General features: G+C 40.2%; 2 protein-coding genes across 3 annotated transcripts in view; both read right to left on the bottom strand.

The window, feature by feature from the left end:
* prkg2 (protein kinase cGMP-dependent 2) overlaps positions 1 to 4,726 on the bottom strand; it is a 35,263-nt gene extending 30,537 nt beyond the window's left edge. The window contains exons 1-2 of the mRNA XM_067572279.1: positions 4,467 to 4,726; positions 3,128 to 3,644 (exon numbers count right to left, since the gene is read on the bottom strand). Coding sequence (XP_067428380.1) covers positions 3,128 to 3,633 — 506 coding nt within the window. The 5' untranslated portion in view covers positions 3,634 to 3,644; positions 4,467 to 4,726. The remainder of the gene's footprint in view (positions 1 to 3,127; positions 3,645 to 4,466) is intronic.
* Positions 4,727 to 10,930: 6,204 nt separating this feature from the next.
* rasgef1ba (RasGEF domain family, member 1Ba) overlaps positions 10,931 to 24,550 on the bottom strand; it is a 142,913-nt gene continuing 129,293 nt past the window's right edge. For both annotated transcript variants that reach the window (XM_067572247.1, XM_067572254.1), the window contains 6 exons: positions 22,200 to 22,279; positions 20,585 to 20,680; positions 17,554 to 17,649; positions 16,836 to 16,959; positions 14,958 to 15,030; positions 10,931 to 12,687 (listed from right to left, as the gene is read on the bottom strand). In XM_067572247.1, the coding sequence (XP_067428348.1) occupies positions 12,663 to 12,687; positions 14,958 to 15,030; positions 16,836 to 16,959; positions 17,554 to 17,649; positions 20,585 to 20,680; positions 22,200 to 22,279 (494 nt within the window). In that variant the 3' untranslated portion in view covers positions 10,931 to 12,662. The remainder of the gene's footprint in view (positions 12,688 to 14,957; positions 15,031 to 16,835; positions 16,960 to 17,553; positions 17,650 to 20,584; positions 20,681 to 22,199; positions 22,280 to 24,550) is intronic.

The following is a 24,550-nucleotide window of genomic DNA, read 5'->3' as shown; positions in this document are numbered from 1 at the left end:
GGTGGTGGGTGGTCTGTTTATCCACCTTATCGTGTGTAATAAATTATCACTTTGGGCTTCATAAAATGAGAGCAGATGACATTCAGTCCTTTATTTTTCAGCCCACGTCTTTTCCTCCCACCTTGCTGTGTCATTACTCCGCCAGAGTCTGCAATGTGTTACGCTGTCATTCACATTCAAGATGAGTATTCAGTTTCAAAGGGCCAGTTTGCATGAGGGTATCAGACAGCCTCATTTACATTAGTTTTGGTTATATAATACATTCTGGGCTTATTAGCGACATATGTTTTAAACATGAGGAGCAGGGAGACTTATTCACTGCCTGGGCTGTATTCATGTTGTATAATCTGATGAACACTTGCTGTGACAAAAGGCAATTTGGCTTTCATGTTGGGAAATCTAACAAGACTTACTGCTCTCATGAAACAACCTTGTTGTGAAGCTTCTAGTTGTGTAAACAGTGAATGATGTGACAAGACATAAGGAGCCACACATTCAAGATCTGTTACTTAGATTTGATGGAGAAGGATCTCTCTATATACCCTGTTTAACAAATGTAAAACATCTTTTTCATCACGTTAAAATGCAAAGATGACAAACACACTCAACTCTCAACACTGTAGGAACAAAGCACTCAATTGCCAAATCAAAGGAGACAATAGTCGAGGAGATGTGGGCAGCATGTGTTGATTGGAGTGTTCAATGTAAATGAAAAAGCCGTGATGATAATGATGATGATGATGATGTTGTGTTTGTTTCCATCTGCCTGGATTCTTCACAAACTCTCATCCCTGATCCGGTGAGGAGATTTTCGGGTTTCTAAAACGTCTCAGTGAAAGCTGAAATCAGTCTGATCTAAGACAAAAATCCTTTAATCTTTAGACACATTGTGAGGTGGAGGATCTAAGGATAGTCGATGCTGTATGTTGTGCACATTGCAAAGCTCTTTAAGACGAGTTTGTGATTTGGAGCATATAAATATTGTAAAACTGACTTGACAGTTAAAGAGATAAAGGTTCTTATACTGAAACTTCTTGAAACATCTTCAAAACCAAATGGCAAGTCCAGAGTTTGTTTATTTATTTCTAAATATGGTCAGACCTGAATATTCAGCTGTGTGTGACCATCACATGATAACCTGAGTCAACTCACTGGATGAAAACGGTTGAAAGCTCCGAAAAGCTGATGTGACAAGTAGAAATGAGTAAAACATAGGCGAGTTTATTGTAGAGTAGTTTCTAACTCTGGGTTTCAGTACTTCTCACAAATACACTTAAGTTGTTCTGATATGCCGTGAACGTTTTCAGCTGGCTCGCCTTAATCTGAAGTTGTTTCCAATATATCTATATATAGAAGGAAAAACAAGACTTCAGGCACTCATGCGTGGAGCAGGAACAAAAACACTCAGATTAAATCAAAAAGCCTTTATTCAAAACATGGCTACTCACAATATAAAACCGACCGGTTCAGTTTTGACCTTAACGGTCTCCGTCAGGGTACAAAACGGTCAACAAACATCAAGCAAACATTTTATAAACTTCCTGATTGATGAGTGAATACAGGTGGGTGACAGTGACGGACCACAATGAGAAGCCATGTTTAAGATGTCTTGTCTTTATAAAATGTTTGCTTGATGTTTGTTCACCCTTTCGTACCCTGATGAAGACCCTGAAGGTCAAAACCGGTCAGTTTTTATGGTCTTTTTAACTTAATCCGAGTGTTTTTGTTCCTGTTCCACACATGAGTGCCTGAAGTTTTATTTTCCTCCCATGTGATGACCCTTTTCTTCAAGAGCACCTGCGTTTTTTTCTTGAGTTTTATATGATAAAGACAGTCAGGAATTAGTCATGTGACTTATAAATCACCATAAATACAAGGCATACAAAACAACATTACAATCATCTTTTTCTAAAATTTTTTTTTTTTTTTTTTACAAATTACAGTACTTTCTCTTAATAAATAACAAAAGGTTTACAAGAATACATGCAAGAAATGCAAGAAAAATAGTCAGCTGAAAATGTTTGTGGAATAAAGCGAGGTATACTGGTGCAACGGGCTTAAGTTAGAGGGTTTTTAGAGTAGAACAGGAGCTTTAAGTCACCTGCTGGATGTCCTATAATAGTCTGAGCAAAGATAACAGCCAACCTACAGCAGTTACAGTAATACAGGCGGAAGGTCTGATGCATTGCGTTATCTATAAATGTTTCAGTGCCTGCTCACAGCCAGTAGGGGGCAGACTTACTGTTTGATGTCTAAAGTAATCAATCAATTACTTTCTTCATCTATTCGCATGTCAACGCTTGTCAAACACTTCAGTAAGACAGATCTCTGCCTCCTCAGTTGTTATTTGTTGCCGTTTTTGAGCTTTTTTTGCACCATCTTGATTTTCTCATCATCATCTCAGGTTCTGAACGTCCTCTCTCTCTTACGGCTTGAACTATTAAAGTCTCCATGAGGCAGCATTTTGAGATCAACTTACTTCCTAAAGTTGTTATATTTCCTGTCGGGGCGGGACATACTGTAACACAGACGGGTACTATAAATCAATAACAGTTAGAGGAAAGATAATTTTATTTGACAGGCGGTTGTTGGAGCTTTTGTTTCATTGGAGGAAATTTGGATTTATGCCTGTTTATACCTGCTTATAAAGAAATATCTTATTCTGTTCTCTTCTAGTCACATATTTTGTAGGAAATCACTGAAATAAGTAACTACATTGGATACATTTTCATCCATGTATTATAAAATGGATATTGTGGCCTGCAAAATTTTATCAAACCACTCTCAGTCACTTTTTTGAGCTATTAATCCATTTTAAAGCCATTTTTTGAATAAAATGCATTAATCCTGGACATAATATTGACTGTATTCTATGTGAAGTACTTCTGTTTCACAGTCAGTCCTAGTTTACAGTCACAGACCAGAGTTTTTTTTGCTCATCACATTCAAATTTTTTTGTCTCTTGCCCATCTTCCACTTACCACCCACTCCTTCTGCTGCTTGCATTTTTAAAAATCACCTACCAGGCTGAGATGGACTGAGCCTGAGGGTACCTTCATGAACCTTTAAAAGGCTCCTGTCTGGACTCCTTTTGTGTTTTAAAGCTTCCTGAAGAGAAACATCTCACCTCGCATCCTTCGGTACCCGGGCCTTGTCGAAGGAGAACTTCGGCAGGCTGGTGGATGTGGGTTCGGCTGACACCCCGGCTTTGGCCCCTTTCCTCCTGTTGAGGTTTTCCTTGATGCGGACGCTGAGGTTGGGGCTGCTCTTGCCGCTGGCTTTGATCGAAGGCTGCCGTGATGCCAGACCCGCCGAGGCTACGCTCTGGTTCCTCATCACGTCTTGCAGCTTGTTGAGCTGGATGCACTTGTTCTGCAGCTCCTCGCTCAGCTCGGCGAGAGATCGCGTCTGCTTGGCCAGCTGTTCCTGGAGAACTTTGATCTGTTGATCTTTGGCACAAAGCTCCTCATCCTTCCTCTTGCCTTCTCGCTCTAGTTCCTCCACTCGGGCCCTCAGGGAATCCATGGACGTGTTTTTGAACCCACCGCCATCTTTGTGAGATCGGCCGTTAGAAGAAGCACCCGAGCCCTCTGTGTGTTTGTAACGCTTCGATTTCATCGAGCCGTTCCCCATCTTCTTATCACCTGAGGAGACAAGACAGATTCAAAGTCAGTATTTGTTGAAATGATTGAAAAGATATCGAGGGGAAGTGAGTTTTTTCAACAGTACTGTGACATTTAGCAGGAAAAGGTCTGTTTGTAGAAGCTGGGAGTGAGGTTTCAAACAAAAGAGCTGACGCTGCGAGGATAGAAAACTGGAGAGAGAGCGGATCAGTATATAATGGTCAATGAATGTGTCTCCCCCATTTATTATTCAGAAGGCAGGAAGTATTACATTACATCAACAGTCACTCCCTATCTGCTCAGATTGCAGCAGAGAAAGGAAAAGCTGTTTGGGAAGCTCATCATAATAAAAGAAAAAAATACAACTCCAACAGTGTAATTATATTCTAAAAAAAAATCATCTTTAAAGCATGTTTCTGTCCACATACTGAGAGAGTACATGAGGGGAAAATGCCAGAGAACAATCCTGTTTTTGTCGTGTGGGACTGTCTCCCACTCACACATACAGTAGACTTCATTCATCACATTCCTGCTGGGATAGTGAGTGGATGTAAGCTCGGACTATTCTGCCATCATCTATGAATCTTTTTGGGAAGATCTTTAAATATTTTCTTTTGTTTTGATGCTTCAACTCTTTTGAAATAAAAAAGATTTACAGGTAATATATAATATCCTGCTGTATTAATACCCCCCCCCCCCCATAACATATGTCTCGTGAAGGCTGTGAAAATGAATTCCGTTTACAAAATAACAACTACATCTCGTGCACCTGTAACTTCCCGATGCCTCGTCATTCTTCCCCCCCTGAGATGAGTCTAGTTTGGAGCAGATTTCAGTTCTCACCTGATCAGAGCTCCGAGCCTTCAGACGGTCGTTGAAGACTGTTTAAGAGCAGAAATGATGTGTTAGCATCAGTACAGAGAGACGGGGTCTATCTACAGCACTGCTCGCATCCTCTCCTCCCTCTCTGTCTCTCTCTCTCTCTCCCTGTGTCGCGCGCTCTCGGTGTCTCTCCTCCTCGGCTGAGCGCGTTCTCGCTCGCGTGCGCGGCAACCGGGTATGATTGCCAGGTCAGGTGTACACGACGTGGAGCCAAATCTACAAAAAAAAAAAAGAAGGCGAAGAAGAAGAAAAGTCGTCGACTGAGAAACTCTTCACTTTACGTCCAAATAAACTTTTAGGATAAACATTTTTCTGTTGGTTGAGAAGAAACTGAGATTAGGGTTTGTAGGCTGTGTATGTGTGTTTTTTTTTTTTTTTTTTAAATTTAGGCCTATTTCTTTATTTTTATTGCAGCATAGGAACAAAACAGTTGCACAAACTTACAGGGAGATAAAAGCTTCAACACTGCATGAATCAAGAGGCACAAAAGCAAAATTATGATAAGTGTTGGTCCAAATATAACTATAAAGACAAGCATACCAACAAAAATAAAACAGACAATAAAATAGTAAAACTTAAAAATAGCAGTAAGAGGAGAAAAAATAGCACATAGCTATATATATATATATGAAGCTATATGAATCCAGAGGTTTAACAGATGTCAGTAAGGAATCTATTTCTGTAAAGAAATGAGGCATGTTTGCTTTCACCTCTCAGTTCTCTGCTTGTGTAAAATATTTGGCTGTAGTTTTATTATTGGTTTGTCCAATAATTAAAGAAATAATTAAATAAATGAATGTATTTGTTCTTTTCAGCAGGAAAGAACTGGACAAGTGTACTTTTATGGCACATTTCATATACAAAGCCAATTACAAGCATTATACAGGAAATGCATCGTAATAAATACAAATTAGGATGATACATGACACATTTTTTAAAGAAATAAAAAGATAAAAAAAAAGAAAAAGAAACAGCTAAATAAGAGATAGATACCACTTTCTAACAAAGCACCCTTTATAAAGGGACTATAATCTGTTACTACATTACTGGTTCCTTGTAATGTTTTATAGATCAGATATAAGTCATTAATAAGAACAACTTTTGGGTTGCCAGGTTGTGGAAATTCCTCCTCCAGCTGGTCACTTGCTTTGCTTCTTTACTTTTGGAGAAGAGCTGCAGGACATCTTTGATTAACAACTTCCAAACATTTGTATTATCTCCAGATTTGAGGGATCATAACTAACAACCACCGAATATATTAATAATACAAGTTGTAAGTCATAACAAATGGGTTTCTCACTCTCTAATAAACCCTCCATTATTCATCTAGTAACATTATGAACTGATTAAGTGATAAAGATGAGCTTCACACTCTCTAATACGCCGGCAGGAAAAGTTAGAAAGTCTTCTATTATAAATGTTTATTCTTGCAGTAATCCCTTGAGTCTGGAGTTGATATAAATGTTAATACGTTGTCTAATAAATGGATTCGGGTTGAGATGTCCTGCAGCTCTTTTCCAGAAGTACGTGAACAAACAGTCCTGATTCATTTGAGAGATAAGCCAGGATCCTGCTGGAGGAGACTTTTCCACAACCTGTTGCTTTAGTAATAGGTTATAAGTGATCTATAAAGCATAAGCGAATTACCTACAACCCATTAATAAATCTATTAGTAACATATTAAACCCCCATTAACACAAGGTGGTACCAACATGAGAATAAAAAAGGATAGACATTGTTTAAAAGATGAGATAGATCAATACAATATTAAAAAGTGCAGAGTCCAATATGTCTTTTAAGCAGATAATTCATCTCATTAATCCTCTCTTTGACTCCATGTGACCATATGTCATGTTTCTTATCATGCATTTCACTTTTTTTTTCTGACTGAGCTGAAAGTCTACCCGAAGCTGCAGTCCTTTGCATCCCGAAATGATTAATTGGTTTTCCCAGTGACGCCGTTCTGAGCAGCTTGGCCTGCAGCGGATTCCATCGACAGGCACACAGAACAATAATGGCAGGTGGCCAAAGCTGATTCATCTGCAGGACTCGGAACCACAACAAAGTAATAATCCAGGGGACCAGATGCATAAACGATGCGTACACACAAAAAAACCCCTGCTTACGCCATTCTCCGCATATAAACTGCTATTTGGCCCATAAACACAGAATGTGAACACCTCACGCATTCTTCAAACCAGGCCTGCACATGTTCTTCTAAAGTGATGTGATGAGGTGGAGATGAAATATACGATGAGAGACGGAATCTTTTAGTAAAACATTGTTTTGGTTGACAACCAGCTGCACTGATTGTTTGATGGGGTTTTTTTGTGTTGACACAGATTTGTAAAATGCCGATCAAAGGCGCATTTTACACACGTAATATTGATTAATGGTTTTTGTGTGATTCAGTTTATCTTTCTTTTAATTTACATGGAAACCAACGTTTTATTTTGCTGTTAATATTCTTTTCCTCCCTTTCATATGGCACAGTTTGTAAAGTCTATTTAGATATAAGAGTTACAATCTAAACATTGATTACATTTCAATTACAAGATATGACTGCTGCTGATGGTTTACTGTCCATGTGATGGATTTATGATACGCACGCTATAAAGAGCCGCACAGCCGTGCGTAATGGTCGCGCGTAATGGCTGTTCTGGCTGGAGAACCTCGCCGGTGCAGCACCTCTTCTTTCCTGTTTGTTTCATTGACAGGTGGACAGACCGGTGGAGCACGCGGCGGATTGATATGATTATTATTATAATTGTGGGAGTGGAAATGAGGCTCTTGCACGTGCGCCCACAGTTCTACAATTACTGAGATTTATTTAAAAAAAGCAGAACCATGTGTACGCACAGCTTTATAAATCTGGTGTTTGCATGTTTCTGGCTTTGTGCGTGCACACAGTTTTAGTCATGAATCTACACACAGTTTTATGCATCTGGTCCCTGCTCAGTGACTCCCAACCTGAACCTGAGAGGAGTCTGAGAGGCTGACACATGATCTGAAGATGTCTTTTCTTTATTCTTGTTGTCTGAGTAGGGTGCCAGTCTCTTGCTTAAGGGCACTCTGGCAGAACCCGTGTTCAGATTGGAAGCATTGATTGTTTTGGCTGCATGGTGGCTCAGTTTTTAACACTGTCACCCCTCACTTGACACATATATGCTGTCTATCTGTGTGGGCTCATCTGGATGTTTAGTGTGTTTACAGCTGTACAGTGATTGTTATCTGACCAGATAGATGACAGTAGCTGCAGTTTCCATATTTGTAATGTCTCTAAATGTTATTGCTTGTCGTCCTTTAAAGGTCTCGGAAAGTCTGACTTTACTCTTTGGCTCAATAGTTTAGTGCAGTGGCTGCCAACCTCTGCAGTGTCAGTGACCTCCTGTCACCAGCTGTACATGTCTACAGGTTCAACCAAAAACCTCGCCTGTTTTATCTGAATGATTTTTAAGAGATATGAAAATATAAAGTTATCCAGTCATTTAAATGTTCAAATTTCTTCTTGTCCAGTGTAGGATGATGACATTAAAGCATCACAGTGTCACTGTGTGGACAACATAGTGTAATTTATAGTGTATTACATGATGCATCATATGTTTGAGTTTTCCAACACTTGAGAACTCTTTCTGCACCAAACATGACCTGTGAATTAGTGTGGACACATTTAAACAACAGGATGCAATATGTTGTTTGCATCACTCTTCATTTTTACAAGACATAGTGTATTTATTTTGAACATCATGAAGCAGGACATTACATTTTACATGCCATTGAATATCACATCATTCTAATGCTATACAGTCATATTATTGTATGTATAATATGTCATTCTATGTGCTGGATTTTACACAATTTATGGTTTGGTTTTCTTGTTTAATACAAAACCAAAAGCACAATTAAACACAATTAAGCTCCACGTAAAGCAAATAAAACCAGACACTCAACAAACAACAGAAAAGATAGAGAAAAAAAAAAAATACTCCCACGCTATTTCTGAGCAGTCATCCTACTTTTATTCTCTCAAGTAAATAAAAATATAATCATACACACAAGTGAACACATGCACACTCTCTCTATTTAACATCCTCACATTATGAACATTTCATTTCATTTTTTCTATAACGTACCTGCAAATTCATTCATGTGTTCCCTTCAAATGTAACGTGATTTTATTCCATATTCCTTAATAATTCTCATTTCTCTCTGCTTCTTTTTTTAATAACGTTGTCTCAAATGATGTTTTAATTAATAAATCTAACCTGTTTTAAATTACGGTGCATCTGGATCAGTCTAATCATTGACACAAGACACATACCAAAAACACTTTATGTTTTTACTGCCTCCCAAAATATCATCTGTTTTATTCCTTTATTGTTTGACATGTGTGATTCATTTCAGAGGCGGGTTAGAGCAGCTGCCAAATTTAGAAAAGCATTATAAATGTTAATGTAGGACGATGATTTCTGTCTCCGAGATCACACATCAACAGAGAAGAAGACAAAAATATTCACATCTACGGTGACTCATATTGAAATGATTTTACAGCAGCATGTGGAGGTCATGCAGGTGTCAGTTTAAAACCACAGTATGTCAGCAAGATATCTGTGTATTTATCAGATGAGTCCTTGAATTCAGCAGCAGACTGATCAGCTGCACTAACTTCATTTGGTCACTTGGTGGAGCCAAATATGTGTGTTTGTTTTTTTGCATCCATGCAGAAAATATGATCATATTATATCTGTTTCTACTCACTGACTCCCTCAAATATTGATCATAAAGTTTTTATTTTGTCTTACACAGCATTTCATAATGTTATCCTGCAGCAAATTGATTAAAAAGAAGCTTAAAGTGCCTTTTTATTGATGTATTTCAATATTTTTTGCATTTATTAGAGAGTCAAGAGAAAGGAAGAACTGTTTCATGTGCTAGAATTTTCCCCTGATCCATCTTGATTAGGTCTATATGTCACATCAGAGGTTGTTTTGTTAAAGATTTATTCTGATGTGATGATGGACGTAGTCGGCAGAGCCTTTTTTCAGATGGTTTTCTTCTTTTAGTTCATGCTTCTTGTCAATGTCAGGGAATAATTACAGGATTACATGGAGATTTTAATACACTTATCCTTCTTTCTTTCTTTCTTTTCACATAGTTTGCTCCTAGATGTTGTAAACAGCCACAGTCCAGCCATGAGATGATGCTGTAGCACTGTGTGGTGAGTCCACTTCTCTCTGCATGAAGTGCTCCTTCATTTCTTTGCTCATGACTTTTTGATTCATCGCTTGATGAAGGCGAATCAGCCTTAGCTGCCTCCAGAACTCATGTGGGCAGGCGGGACAGACCTACAGTGTCTCTGTTAAGGAATTTTACATTATTTAAAAAGTGGCACTTAAAGCTCCAGGTGGAAACTTTGCATAATCGCAGCACTCTGGAAAGAACTGGTAATACTAAAGGTCCTTAAAAACATTAATGATTCAACTAAAACACCAATAAGTTCATATTTGACCATAAAAATGTCAACACAGAGAGAATCTGAGGTTTGATCCCTTTGTAATTATGACCCCCAAATCCCAAAATATCCACCTGCTCAATGTTAATATTAGTGAGCTATGTTAAGTTTTCAGACTTCAATGGTGAAATTTGATCATTTTGGGAGCTTTAACAATATTAGAACACTGTGTAGTTTGCATCAAGTCCTCTTCCCAGACATTAAGCATACCCATATATAGAAAAAATATCATACTTGTATTTAAAAAGTTGCTTTTGATATTTTTTTTCATGTACAATCTAAAAATCTTTGACGATTAATCATATAAAGAATACTTAAGTTGCTTTAAAAGTTTAACATATCTTGCATTTTAGGTAAAGTTTGATTTTACAGGTCCGTAATGTCCCGGGAAGTTTCAGGGAATAATTTATGATAGGCTACTTCTTACAGGACAAAGAGACATTTCCTTTAAAGACAAGTATGGTTTAAACTCAAGTTAATATTTATTCACAATTTAATTCTGGAAAGTTAAATTGTTTGCATGTTTGCAGACAAATGACACATTTTTGCATGTTCAGCTGACCTGCTGTGTACTGTGTCATGGTTACACTACTAGCATTAATTGGAAGAATTCATCTGAACACTGTTTCTGTTATCTTGATAACTGGATCAGGTTCTTTCCAGGGGACTTCCTGGGAAATTATTCAGAAATGATTGATCTGATAATGAAGCGTTTACAATTTAGACCTGTAACTAAATGAGCCCAAAACAAAAGCTTAAGTTAAGTGCTTGGAATTATAATTGTACATAACTGATTATTATGCACAAATATTTATACAACATATATTCTGAACGTAATTTCCACTGTATTACCTGATGTGATTCTCTGCTGTTAAAACTCTTGAACATTTAACAAACACACGCAGTCAACCAGTCATTTTAAACATTCTTTTATTAACTTTCTCTTTTAAAACACAACTAACTCATTTATAAACTGTTCCTCTATTCCATTTTAACAGTCCAAATACAAATGGATGAACACAGGAAGGAAAGCAAAACATACAGTATGTACACAATAAAACCACAACAGCACTCTGTGTTGAGGGAGAAGCTGTCAAGGCAAAGCAGACGTCAGTCAAAAAATATTTAACTTCATACTCTGAGCTAGTACCTTGAAAAATAAGTGTCTCATACAAACGTGTATAAAAAAAATAGTTAAGCCAATATCTGAGGACTACTTAAGCATGTTATGTACCGAGTACAAAATTAAATAACAATAAAAACAATAGTAGATATTGGCATGAGGACATAATGACTACACAAATAGATTTATAAATAAAAAGATATGGAGGAAACTTTTACTTTTAATAATATGAAAAATAAAAAAGGATATTATTCAGCATGTGTGTGTGTGTGTGTTGGGGGGGGGGAGGGGTTTAAAACAGAAATCCTCAGTTCACATTATTCAACCACACAAAATTCATTCACTTTTCTGACCAAACCACCAGGGGGCAGCACAACCACACTGATTTTCTACACTAGAACAGAAACAAAAAGGGGGGAATGGATGCATGTTAACCCAAAAAGCAGCCCACACGCAGCCCGGTTCACCTTCTCCGCAGCAGGATGGGCTGTTTTAACACTGATTATCAGGAACAAGAGGAAACATACTATCATCACACCTTGTATTTAAGCTCAGAGCAGAAGGCCTCAGTACGCTTCAAACAAAGCGAGCGTCAGATTGTCTCAAACCTCAATTCCAAGAGGAAAAGAGCTTTCAGACGCTGTTGGATCATCTGACGAGCCCTTAGTGACTGAAGCGTACTGAGACCTTGAGTGTGCCATCGATAAACCGCGAGGAAGTGGTGCTTTCTGGGTTTAGCGAATCACAAAACGATATACAACACAAACAAAACAAAACCAATTACATCTTCTTTTAAAATGCAGCCAGCGCATTTTTTTTTCTCTTACACATCAAAAACCTTTAGAAACATGAAGCTGAAGAGATACACAGGTATCGTACAAAAAGGAAGGAGACGAACATAACAAATAAACTACAAATAATGGCTAGCTTCATGATAAACAACAGTGTTGCAGGTACGTTTTTTTTTTTTTTTTTTTGAAGTTCTCCATACAGAGAATGCTGGCTTATGGAACCAGAGAGAGAGAGAGATAGAGTAGCGTGTCTGTTGAGTTAGCTAACCAGCAGCTAACTTGTAGCTTCAGTGGAAAAAAACATGTTGAAAACTGCCGAGGGGGGAACAAACAACCCCAACGACTCCGTATAACGCTCACAGAAGGTTTATCAGGGCAAAATGCTTCGGACAAGAGAAAAGCACATCCCTTGGCTTTTACAGTGAAGGTTTGTAGAGTTTCTTTTTTTTAAAAAAAGACTACAAAGTCATACAAAGAGATGAAAAAAACAGCTGTCCTGAAATATACAGCACATAGAGCGAGAGGATAAGGAAAAGCCGAGCTTAATAGAAATCTGAAGCTGGGGGGGAACACAAAAGGGTCCTCGCCAGCCAAAGTAGAGATTGTCGTTTCCCTTCCAACATGGGGATACTTCGTTTGGACAACAACAGCGACGTTGACTGAGAACAGCTCACTTGTCGGGGGGTGGAGGGGGGGGTTTGTCTTCATTCTGGTATCTTTAGCTTAGAGGTTTAGACCCTGCTTAGCAGAGTGGATCTGTGGAGAAAAGAGAAAGAAACACAAACTGTTAGTTGAAGTTGGCTAAGCTTTGCTCAAAACTGTTGCTTAAATTGGGTTTGAAACTCGTTCAGTGAGCCGTCTTGACGTTGGACAACCAACAAAAACGAATCATGTGGTTTTTGGCCCTCGGTTTAATTTTCCACCAAATTTAATTGAAATCTGTTCAGGCTTTGAGATTTCCAGCAAACATACAAACAGAAAAACAAAAACACAACCCTCCTGTCTTCAAAATGGTCAAAACAGTTACAAATTGTCAGTCGCAGCAACAGTTTGTCTTATCTTTGTTGGATTTTGGGGGGGTGGGTGGGGTGGGGGAGGGAGGTGATGAAGTGTGCGGAGAGACGGTCTGAACAGCCGAGCGGCACGTTCTGCTGACGCGGCTCGGCTGGAATAAAGTGACAGATCGTGTCGCAGCGGAGGCAAAGCTCGGGAGGGACGCAGGGAGGGTTGGCAGGCAGTCAGGAAACGTGACCTCTCTCTCACACACAGCCAACTGGATCCACCCTGACTGGGTTTAACCCAACAATCACTGAGCTCTGGATCCAAAACCTGCTCTCACCTTTGACCCTTGCCAGCAGATCTGATTCATACATCTGCGTTTGGATGGTTGGGTGTGTATGGGGTCAATTTTTGGCAACCTGCAGCATGACTGTCAGCTTCAAATCATGTGCTTACTGTCCTTTAAATACTGGCTTTATTTTTACATGTCTGTCTCATGTATTGTCACATTTCAAGTTTTGTGTCTTTTTTTTGTTGTTGTTGTTCTTTGTAAGATTTATGTCTTTCTAAATATGTGCAAGAGCTGTTGTGTAAGTAAAAACTATGAAGAAACTGTTTAGATGAGTGACTTTTACTGGCAGTTTTGCTTATAGGAGGTTTATTACAGAAGTAGGCTGCAGATATTTCATTACTGTTTTTAATGTTTTCAAAAATATGTTTTAAGCTGCTTTTTTAAATAAAATTTTGGCCAATAGGAAGCTGACAGCCCTGACATGACCTTTAAAGTTGTAACGTCTGATATAACAGTAAACTTTCTTGTTTATTTTGCTTATTTTGTGTCCACCTGATGAACTTAAGTCCATTATTTTACTCTTTTAGCTCTGTTTTGGTCTCCACCAGCGCCTGAGAAAAAAATATTTGGCTCTCTAGCTACTAGGATTCTCTTTTCTTTTTCAATATATTAAATATTATATGAGTTTCTGACAACAATTTCTTCTAAACAAATCAGAAATGTAAAATGCAACAGGAAAGAGCTGCCAGACACAGAGGATTTAGAAAATAAAAGCCTTGACTAACTGGTAAAATTACTGTTATAATTGATCTGATGGCATCATAAAGAGGAGAATAACACATTTAGTCTCTTGAAAGTGGGAAGTTATTACTCAGTTGAACTATATTCTTGTTCTAATTGTGGAAAACAGGAAGTCACTACGTTGACGTTCATGTGGATCCAAATAAAGACTTTACTGTTTTTATTTATCAGCCAAATATGTTTACTCATTATGTTCTGTCATCATCTTTTAAGTCTAAACTCTGCATCCACTGTATGTGGCTGTAACCCCACACTTCTACACATATTTGCTATTTCTAAAGGCTTTTAAACACGTTTTCAATCATTTTATTCCTTCAAGTTAAAAAAAAACTAAAAACTATAATGGCAGCGAGACACCCGACAAACGTCTCGAGTGCTGAACGACGCCTTTTTGTCTCTACGGAGGGACCAAACATCCCCGACTCAGTTTGTGTCAATTAAACTTCAGTGATGCTGAAGCAAGAGGAAATATCCCTCTGTCAGCTCTCTGGGGCTTTCTTCAACCAGTTAGAGCCGACCAAACAAAGACGATTTTCTCTCATCCATCTTCTCACACACACACAAACACACAAACACACACACATCCAGAGCACTGTGTGATCAGAGGGTATGTTATGTGTGCAGAGGATGTAATTGTGTGAAAATGACGGATGTCCTTTTGCATGCGTGTACGCGAGTGATGGTGTGACCGAGAAGAATGATGAGCGTTCGTGTGTGTGTGTGTTTAATGCGTTTATTGAACAGCGTGCAGGTCAGCATCAGTGTGTGACCTACATCCCTCTGGGTCTGCCTGGTCAGTGGGGAGGCAGGAGGGGATGCGGGTGACAGCCGTGATTGAAAGACTCGAAACCCCTGAGGGTGTGTGTGTGTGTGTGAAGAGAGAGATGTAACGTGGGAGGGGGGCGGGGAGGGGTGGAGGGGGGATCATACACACCTCAGAGACTTCCATCTGTCTTTCTCCATGTTGTTCTCAGGACCTTCGCTCTCGTACGACGCCAGATATAAAGCTGCAGAGCAAAAAGAAAAAAATCAGAGAAACATTATTAGCTTTTTAAATTATTATTGGAAAACATGACATTCACTCTGATTGATTGATTCCCGGGGTGGCGTGTAACTCTGTGTGACATGTAACTTTAATAGTCTACCCTGATTTGCTTGACTTATAGTCAGGACTCTGACCTATATTTTATCCCCATTTTTCATTGGATTTTCTATCACCAAAAGCATTTTCAGTGATACACGCTGTCTTTTCGCTTTAGGAAAAACTAATTTTGGATGGGCGGGGAGATAAAAATGCAGATAAAAATCAGTTTAAACTGCTAATATCTTTTTTTTATCTGGCTATTTTTCAATAAAAATTGGTAAAAAACAAAAAATTCCATAAAAAGAAAACCAATATTCAGATACAGGTATCTATATTAGTAGTAATGAGTATTTGTTATTACTTCCGTTAATGTTGGTTATAATGTTTCTGTCACTGAGATGCTCTATTACCTCTGCTGAAGACATAACGGCCAATTGCACTTGTTATGTCAGGTAGTCCATGAACAGAGAGCTTTTTGACAGAGATGATAGATCTCGCTAGGCTACAGTAAACGTTTTAAAATGGAGTTACTGGTTTCTGCACTTTGTTTCAGCAGTGACAGATGTGAAAAACAGAATATATAGTGTGTTGCTACAGTTTAGCAGTGTATCATTTATATGATGTAGCTGTTTAACATAAAGACTCTTAAAAATGAGTTAAAAAAGACTTAAAAATGAATTTTTGAAGCTCCAGTAGAGGAGGAGAATCAACAAAGAATTAGTAAAAACACTTACAAGAGTCATAAAAAAACATCAGATAGTAAAGTTTTTAAATCTCCAAGGGGTATTAAAACTCTAGTTTGAGGGCAGTTTGCGGTTAATTTCTTAATTGTGCCTTCAATACTGATTGATAGAAACACATGTAATCTACAGTGAGAAGTATCGAAAGTGCAGGGACAAAAAAAAGCTGATGTTCAAAAATTCATCTGGAGTCTAAAAATAGCTGGATGGAGTGTCCCTGAGTCGTCCTCTGGGTTTGTTTATGTTGTTACCACTACTTCCTGTTGCCTGAGTAGTTCAGCTGATCTGCATACTCACACTAAAAAGTGAAAAACATCACTTTTATTCACATTTACTGTCACTGTCTGTGGATGACAGGAGGATGTTTACTATCACCCAACACTGTCACCCATGGGTGATAGTGTCGTCTATCTATATGGCTGAAGAAGAGCACGGGGGGTGATACGAAGCGCTCACAGGTGATTGGTCAGTTCAGCTAGAGCACTTCAGTGTCAGGAGGATTTTACAGACTTCCCTGTCTCTCTCTGATAAGACGGTGATAAGAGCCGGAGCCAGTGAGACGACAGGACTTTGATGTGGATTAAAGGAGAGCGTAACTATCGGCGCTGCTGGAGTAGGAGAGGTGATAACAAGGTGTGTGTGTGTGGATTTGAGTCTTAGTGGTAAAAACAGTCAGTATGTTTTTCTCTGGTCTACTATATTTTTATCAAGGATGATGACTCAGAGGACTCATCACATCATGTTTCATCATTTGATAATAGCTCTGTATCTGCTGTGTTGCTTTCAATGTAAATAAAAACACTTTTGTAGGCGTATTTTTGAACTTTTGTGAGAAGTCTTAATGCTAAGCTAAGCTAAGCAGCTGCTTCATGTTTAGCATACAGGCACGAGCAGTATCGACCTTCTCGTCTAACTCTTGGCGAGAGAGCGTATATGCATATTTTACAAAATGTCAAACTACTCCTTCATGAGGGTCTGGTGAACTCACCATCTTCAGTGAACACTGGAGCAGTCAGCAGGTACTGCAGGATCTTCCGATCCTTCTCGAAGGGACACTCCACCTTCTTCCAAGTCATGAACTCGCTAACTTGTTTGGCGAGTTCCCAGAATTTCTAAAAATGAAACAAAAAGAAGATGAATAGAAGTTAACAGGTATCAACATGTTGAGGAGCCTACATGCAGCAATGCATGCATATGAAGTTGTTGCTTCTCATCTCTTTAATATTGTGATATTTGAGTCAATTATGTAACCAGGGATCCAATGGCTCTGCCCAGTGACGCACAGCACTACACTGTGGTTACAGTGGGCAGCTCTGTGGTGCGATTGTGTACCCATGACAGGATGTCAAAAAGGACTCAGCACAGTTTCCCAGGATAGAATTCAACCTTAAAATAGTGTCTGATTCAGATTAACTGTGACTGAAGACCAGTGGAAACACTGATGAGTCTGCGGCCAGTGGTCAGTGTGATTGCTCCATGGAAACACAGCTGAACTTTACACACTCAAGTCTTACTTCTTCATTCTCTAACACTCTGTAGGGAAGTCGACATAAATAGCGCCCAATCCGTTGCCATGTGTAGTAAATACAGTGACGTTTTTGTGACAAGTCAGCTGAGAAGTCAGCTGTGGGAAAAAAAGGAGAAAACCTGCTGTAATCTGTCGCAGGGGAAACTCCCCTCAGGGGGAATTTGAAATTCGTTTTTACCTCAAAGTTGATTTGTCCGCTCTGCAGCCTGTTGGCACAGCCCTCGTTGAGGAAGTAGATGTCTTTTATGAGCAGGCTGAAGAAAGGGATGACAATCTGCAAGACAAGAGAAAGAGAAAGGGATTTAATTTCACTGAGAAGATGCGAGGGGGGACTTCCATATGATTCACGGGCATGTTGGCTTTATATAAACATCAATCAAAGGATCACTCTTGACAAAAGAGGATTTGTTACAACACTTGTAGAGAAAACAGACCCATAGGCTTGTTGCAGCATGTATGTTAACCTATAAAATTCCCAGGATGAATTCCTTAAAACAAAAAAATTGAGAAGTGAGACTGAAGATGAAAGTGTGTTTTTCAGAGGAAAAAAAAAAGAGAAAAATTCCCCTTCAAAGTCCCCTGAATAATTCATCGCCACCCCCATACAATGATTCAGGTCACTGCGTGTCTGGGCACTAATAGATCTTGATGGAGAGCAGTATGGGGAAGGTGCACCAGTCTCCGTTCAAATACTGGTAAAAATGCTGGCTTATTAAATCTGGTATTTATCAGTTGCTATGGCTGATAAACACAAAATATCTCTTATGTTGCTCAGTGTTGAGAGATGATGCTGCAATATCACACATAGAGGAAAAAAAACTCTGTCACTTCTTCCCTGACCATCCTAACACATTCCCCACCCAAAAAACATCAAACGTCCATGACATCGGAACTTAACAGAGAAACGCCAACACCGCATATTCCGCATTTCCTTAAAGCAAATATTGATTTTTGTTGCTTAGTATTTAGCTGAGATAATTCTGTGTCAGAGGTCAGAGGTCACACTTGAATAAACTGTTGTTGCCAAACTAGTCGATTAATTTCATATGTTCTTCTTCAACTCCTTTCGCTTTCGTCGTGAGCTTGTTTACAAGAAATCCCGCCAAAAAAAAAAGTGTTTTGCAACTAACATGATTACTTCACAGTGGACGTCGGAGAGAAGTCAGAGAGTCTGCACACACGGCGAGGGCTCTGCAGGAGCAGGATGTGCTTAACAGGGATGTTGACACTCGTCTGTATGTACCGAACACTGTTGTCATGTCTGCACACACACGTCTGCACACACATGTTCTATGTTGAGTGATAAAAGTGGTCCAGTGGTACCAGAGAGGAAGTCATTTTCACAGCTGGACACACAGAGGATGTTTAGGGTCTGGAGCCAGGAGGGCGCCAAGTCTGGATTTGTGGTGAAAAATGAGATCTGCTATAGAGGATGTACTATATCTATCAAAAGCTGCTGACATCTATTAACTTCTTCTACTGTTTAGGAACAATAAGATTCTGGATCTCATGATGTGTTAACATAGACGCTACCTGCTGCTCCGGAGTCTCAGAGAGATCTCAGATCTTTGTTTGACACTCTGACTTTGCAGTACTTTGATAAAAAGCAACGGGAGACGATCATGCGGTCCGACCTGATGTAAGGTGGAGTATTTCCTGCATTCTTCTTGTAAAATATCTTACTGAGCTGTTGCTTCACAACCAAAACATGTGATTCATCAAGTCTGCTTCAGATCAGCTGTCTGGCATTTGGTTAAAATGTTATTTCAAGCAAATAAATCAACATAGCAACAAACGTTGGATCTATTAAGCCTTTCTGTCCTCACAGCAACAGGAGTAAAGAACATAATTCCGGCAAAACAATATCAAAATGATGATTGTGGCTTTGTTGATCCTCCGACAAAGTCAACAGCGCCGTGGATGCCTGCAGGAGATCATAAACAAGCCCCCCTCCGACCCCCTCCCTAAAAGGAGAGGTCATAAGAGCAAGAACATACCAGACTTCTCGGGAACTTTCCATTTCATGACCCTGACCTCTTGTCCGGGTTTGTTTGCATATTTGAGCTCCGAAAAAAACATCCCTCACGAACCTCGGGGAGCCAGATACATATTGACAGTACACTCTGTCTCCTTAAAGAAAACACTTTTTTTTTAAACTTGTCATGACGTGAGGAGAGGCTAACCACTAACGCCTGGCAACGCACAAGCACTGCAGCGGTTCAAACTCGGTCAGGGCGGGCAACTCAAGAAGCAGCAGAGAACACTATGTGATCTGGCAGGCGGCCATGCTTTCTTTTTTCTTTTTTTTTTTTTTCTTCCTTTCCTTGTTGAAGAGAGAGCACAACATGTTTGATGAGGAGGAAACCGAGACCGTCCTCACATCGTGGCCCACTTATAACTTGACCTGTGTGTGTTCCCTCTGAGCTGCGCTGTTATGTTATGCAACCTCTGTCCGCTGTCCAAGTCCGCTCAAGTGGCTGTCGATGGCACAAACACGATGGGAACGCAGAGTCCAGACGATAACAAGGAGTAACGAGCAGCTGCACCCTGGTTTGTTTTTCTGCCTTTTTTCTTTCTTTTTTTTTTTGCCTCCACATCAAATATTTCCTTCAAGATTGATGTCACAGTTCATGAAGATAAAGGCATCGTGATAACCATCTCAGCTTTTTACATAACTGCATCTCCGCTGAAAACATGCGTCACTAAACACTTTGTTGAGGGCAGTCCGTCGGCCCGGACTGCTTATTCACAAACTGAAAGGTCACTTCTGATCCCTGCAGCAGCTGTGAAGTGGTCTTTAGCAAGACACCAAAAACCTCTCGGTTATTCACTGGAACTGGCTCTGGATGAGTGAAATGTAAACACAAGTATCGAGTGCAGATGTTTAAACTTTTAAGAATTTATTTTTGCACTCACACATCCAGCAGCCACTGTAAATGATCGGACACTTATTTGGCAGATCCGACTGAATCGCCGACCTGAACTGACGTTACCAGTCTGATTTTTAAATGAAAAAACCCTCTTTCGTCAAATTACTGCTTTAATTTAACAAGCAGCACTTTAAATGTCAGCACTGCTAATTTGAAAAAGATCTGCTTAGAGTCATATGCTGCACTGAGAAGCAAAAATTCATACAGCTGAGTCGTATAATCTCTCTCTCTCAGAGAGAAATGAAAGTATCACGGCTACAGTTTTTGTTGAGGCCTCACCTTCTCTCTGCTGCTGTTGGCCGTGATCGACCTCTGCGTGGCTCCTCTGAGCGCCGTTCTGTAGTTGTAGAAATTGCTCGAAGGATCCATTTGATGCTACGGAGTGAAAAGAAAAAGCAAAAAAGGTTAGAGAGAGCAGCTGAAAAGGCCTGAGGTGGATCTGAGGTGTCAGTTCAACATGGTAAATATAATTAAATCCTCGACACAAACGGACCTATACTTTTAATCACACCATCATTTAGCAACTCAAACCCTTAGTGTTTTGACATTAGCTTGTCAAAGTCATGTGATCCTTTGTCAAAGACAAAATAAGGCACAAAGGGAAAAAAAAAACAGGAAGGTAAAAGGAAATCATGAGAAAGAGGAAACAGAATAAAGAGGCGAGGAGACGTGTGACTGACAGAGAGGAGACGACGAGCTCCAGAGAGACGTGGAGAACTGACTCCCTGAACACTGAAGTCCCAGCCTGACTCATCTCCATCTCAGATCTCCTCTATCAAACGGTGCACTGATGGCCTGTGAGGCTCAGTGAGCCTCCTCCCTGCAGTATCCAGGGGTTACCACAGGCTCCATGAGGAGAGGGGGGGCAGAGCTACACCTCAACACATGGGGCTCCCTGTACTCTGGAGTCCCCTTCCCTCCACTTTCACTGCGCTACATCAGAATAATGCTACTCTGGTTTATTCACCTGTTCCCTTTTTTTACTAGTTACATTTTATCATAAAGTAAAATATCTTGTGCAGGTATTGTGGGTGTACAGCAGGGATTTAAATCTAGCAAACCTTTAGCAATGACTAGATATTGAATATTTAGGTTAAAACGACAGCTGAGAAGATATTTTAACCTAGTTTTTCTTTGTGCATGTATAAACGATGGCGGTAGGACAAGGGAGATAATTTGCTTTTGTGTGCGGCGTCTTTGAAAAAGTTGAGAAAACAAAGGAAAATATTCATCACAAAAGAGTTGAGATGATGTTTTTTTTTGTTTCTCTGGCAACTATCTACATGTTATTGTGCACATCATACATATAACATCAGTTTAAAACAGTTGGAATGTGATTTTGTTTTACTGTGCAATCAAACAAAACTGGGAAAAACTTTTTGGCGTTTTCGTCCTATAAAATGCTTCAGTATGACCACATGTTTAATGTCTGTTAATGTTAAATTATGCTGCACTAAAGAAACACTGCATGAGTCACAGAAAATCTCTGCTCTCCCACTCAGATCCGTTTTGATAGGAGCTTTAAGCACGACTGTGTTTATCTTTTTCATAAGACAAAGCTCTCCCCCCCCTGCACGCCCACGTCGAGGCTAGTCATCAGTGAAGGACACAACAAAAGCACAGAGCTGCTAACATGTGTGGGAAAACACAAATTTAACGCTGGAGTCGGACAATTAAAACTGAATAGGAGAGGATAATAAAAACTGAAGATAAAAAGGAAATAAAAAATGTTCACAACTGCAGATTTTAAGTAGTGACAGATCTCCGTCCCCCCCCGGACAGTTCTTAAACCTCAGCTCTCACTGGATGTCAAAAAACTGCACCCACATTGAATTGATTTCATGTCACAGGAGCGTCGTTCAGCAAGGATACGACGAGCTTCGGGCGAACTTACTTCTAAGATGTCAAACTTGGCCGTCTTGACTTTGCTCCAGGTCTTCTTCAACCGAGACACGGGACTCATGTTCATCCCAGCTGCAAGATGGACAACAAAAAAACAATAAGAGAGAGATATCACACATTCAGGCAAACACCCAAACATGCCTGCATTAACACATGGCATTTTCCCCCCAATTCAGCCAGACAGACGCATACCCCCCCCCCACATGGCAGTCATCCTTTAACATCCCCCTCCCTCCACCTCCTCCCTCCCTTTTTCTTTCTTTATACTGTTGTTCCTTCTGATGCAGCGAGGCAAAAGGCTGCAGGAACAATGGAGTTAACACACGCCTCGTTTCCCCTCCCAGCACTCTGCTTCCCATATGGTAATCCTCTGTGTGTTTGTGTGCAACGCTGCAGGTTCAGGCGCCGAGGGTCACCGTCGGAGCACAACACAAAACAACCCTTCAGTAAACAAAAGAGCTCAGATACGTGATGAAATATAAAACTTCCTGAACTCACTTCACTTGCCGGGGGAAACAGTTTCGGTTTTATGTGACACTTTAGCGCTGCGGGACCAAAATGAATGAATGTCTGACCACAGTGTGTCAGGACACGTCTCGCCTAGGAAATGACTCCATCGACTCACAAAGACGCCAGTATGTGTGTGTGTGTGTGTGTAAGGACAGGTGCTGACTGTGGTAGTGGCCCCGTTGGGACAAACACTCCCCTTTATGATAGCAACAGTGTTTTTGCCTTCCATGTGATTCGTTTTGCTTTAAAAACAAACTCTATACTTGTGACCCGTGCAGGATCTCGAGAACTCTGCAGGTCTTTCCAAATTTATCTGCGATTTGCTGGAGAGAATTGTTCATTCTCATCATATTTAATGCTACTCTTTTGGATGTCCGCTGCTTGATAGTGTTGTGTTGTCTTTCCATTTTGGTCCTTATCAAGTCTAATTATGATCGGATGTTCGATTCGCACCAGTTTGGACTGTCCTCAGCTCCCTTTTAGGATCAGGTCTGACTTGGATGGGCAAAAAATCTCAGATGGATACTTCAGATCCTGAGCAAACAAAAGCAGCACTATCTGCGTGGCTAGACACCTCTAGAGGTAAGTGAGGAAATATTTTTCCTTGTAATTTGGTTGGTGAATCAACCCTTTAATCACATCACTAATAAACTGTGTGGTTCCCAGGAGACGAGGAGGCTGGTGGAGACGAGATTTGCCTGTGGCGCTCTCTCTCTCTTTTTCTCTCTCTCAGGGGAGAACGACGGAGGACAGCTGGCACTCCAATATCCTCTACTCTGCTCGACCCCCTCATCCTCCCATCCTCCCTCTCTCCCTCCTCCCTCGTGTGCTCACACTCTCTCTGGTCAGTGCTGACCATCTGCCTGGATGGTTTATTCTGTGTCCTCTTCCAGCTGCCTTCCCCCGCTCTCTGCTCTGGACACACAAATCCTGTCCCCTACATCTCCCCCCCTCAGGCCTGTGAGGCTGACCAGATGCCCTCTCTCCTCTAAACGCTTAGACATCTCTGAGCCCATTGGCTCAGCCTCTACAACACCTAAAGCGAGGTCTCTAAAATGTTCGAGCTGCTTTGAGACTCTACGTGTGTCTTTCTATCCTTTATTCAGCCTGGGTAGTTTTGCTCAGAGTGCAGTCATTTCTTCTTTTTTTTTTTTTCCACAAACACATTAAACACATTCACACCTGGAAGCTGCCCAGTGCATTCACAGTACAATCTGTTGAGCAGCTCCACAGGACCGGTTTGAGGTTAAGCGGCTCACCCAAAGGCATGTTGGCGAAATGAGAAAAACTCCTTTTTCTGCTTCCCAAACTTAACCAGAAACCATCAATGAATCATCAATGAATTTTATGATATATAAATCGTTCAGTTGCCTAAAATGTGCTTCAGGTTTCCCTCAGAATCAAAGAGTTAGGGTTTCTTTCTGCAGCCGTCGCTTTGCACTGATATTCAGCCAACATGTTGGGAGGAATCATTCAGAAGTCCATATGCAGTAGCTTCAATAGACCAGAATGCAATGCAAGTGTTTGGAGTAAGAAGTGCGACGCTTTATCTTTATTGTAAGTTTTAAGGGAGGAAATGATGCTCTGCAGTGACAGATGTTTCAACAAATACAAGATGTCAAACGCCAAACGCCAGAAAGCCACGAGAAACACTGTCACCAAGTGTTTTTCTCTCCTCTGACCAAAGAACAAAATTTGAGACAATTATCTGCATGAGCTTCCTCTCCGCTGCTGCTGCTGCTGAATCCCACTCATATCATTAGACTGAAATAAAATTACGCAAGCTGGAAACGAACTGGGACAAAGTCATGAGAGGTTACAGCTACAGGGGGA

This window comes from Thunnus thynnus, chromosome 2, assembly GCF_963924715.1.
Source record: "Thunnus thynnus chromosome 2, fThuThy2.1, whole genome shotgun sequence".
Classification (NCBI taxonomy): Eukaryota; Metazoa; Chordata; class Actinopteri; order Scombriformes; family Scombridae; genus Thunnus; species Thunnus thynnus.
The sequence above is the reverse complement of the archived record's forward strand: the minus strand, read 5'-3'. Positions and strand labels throughout refer to the sequence as shown.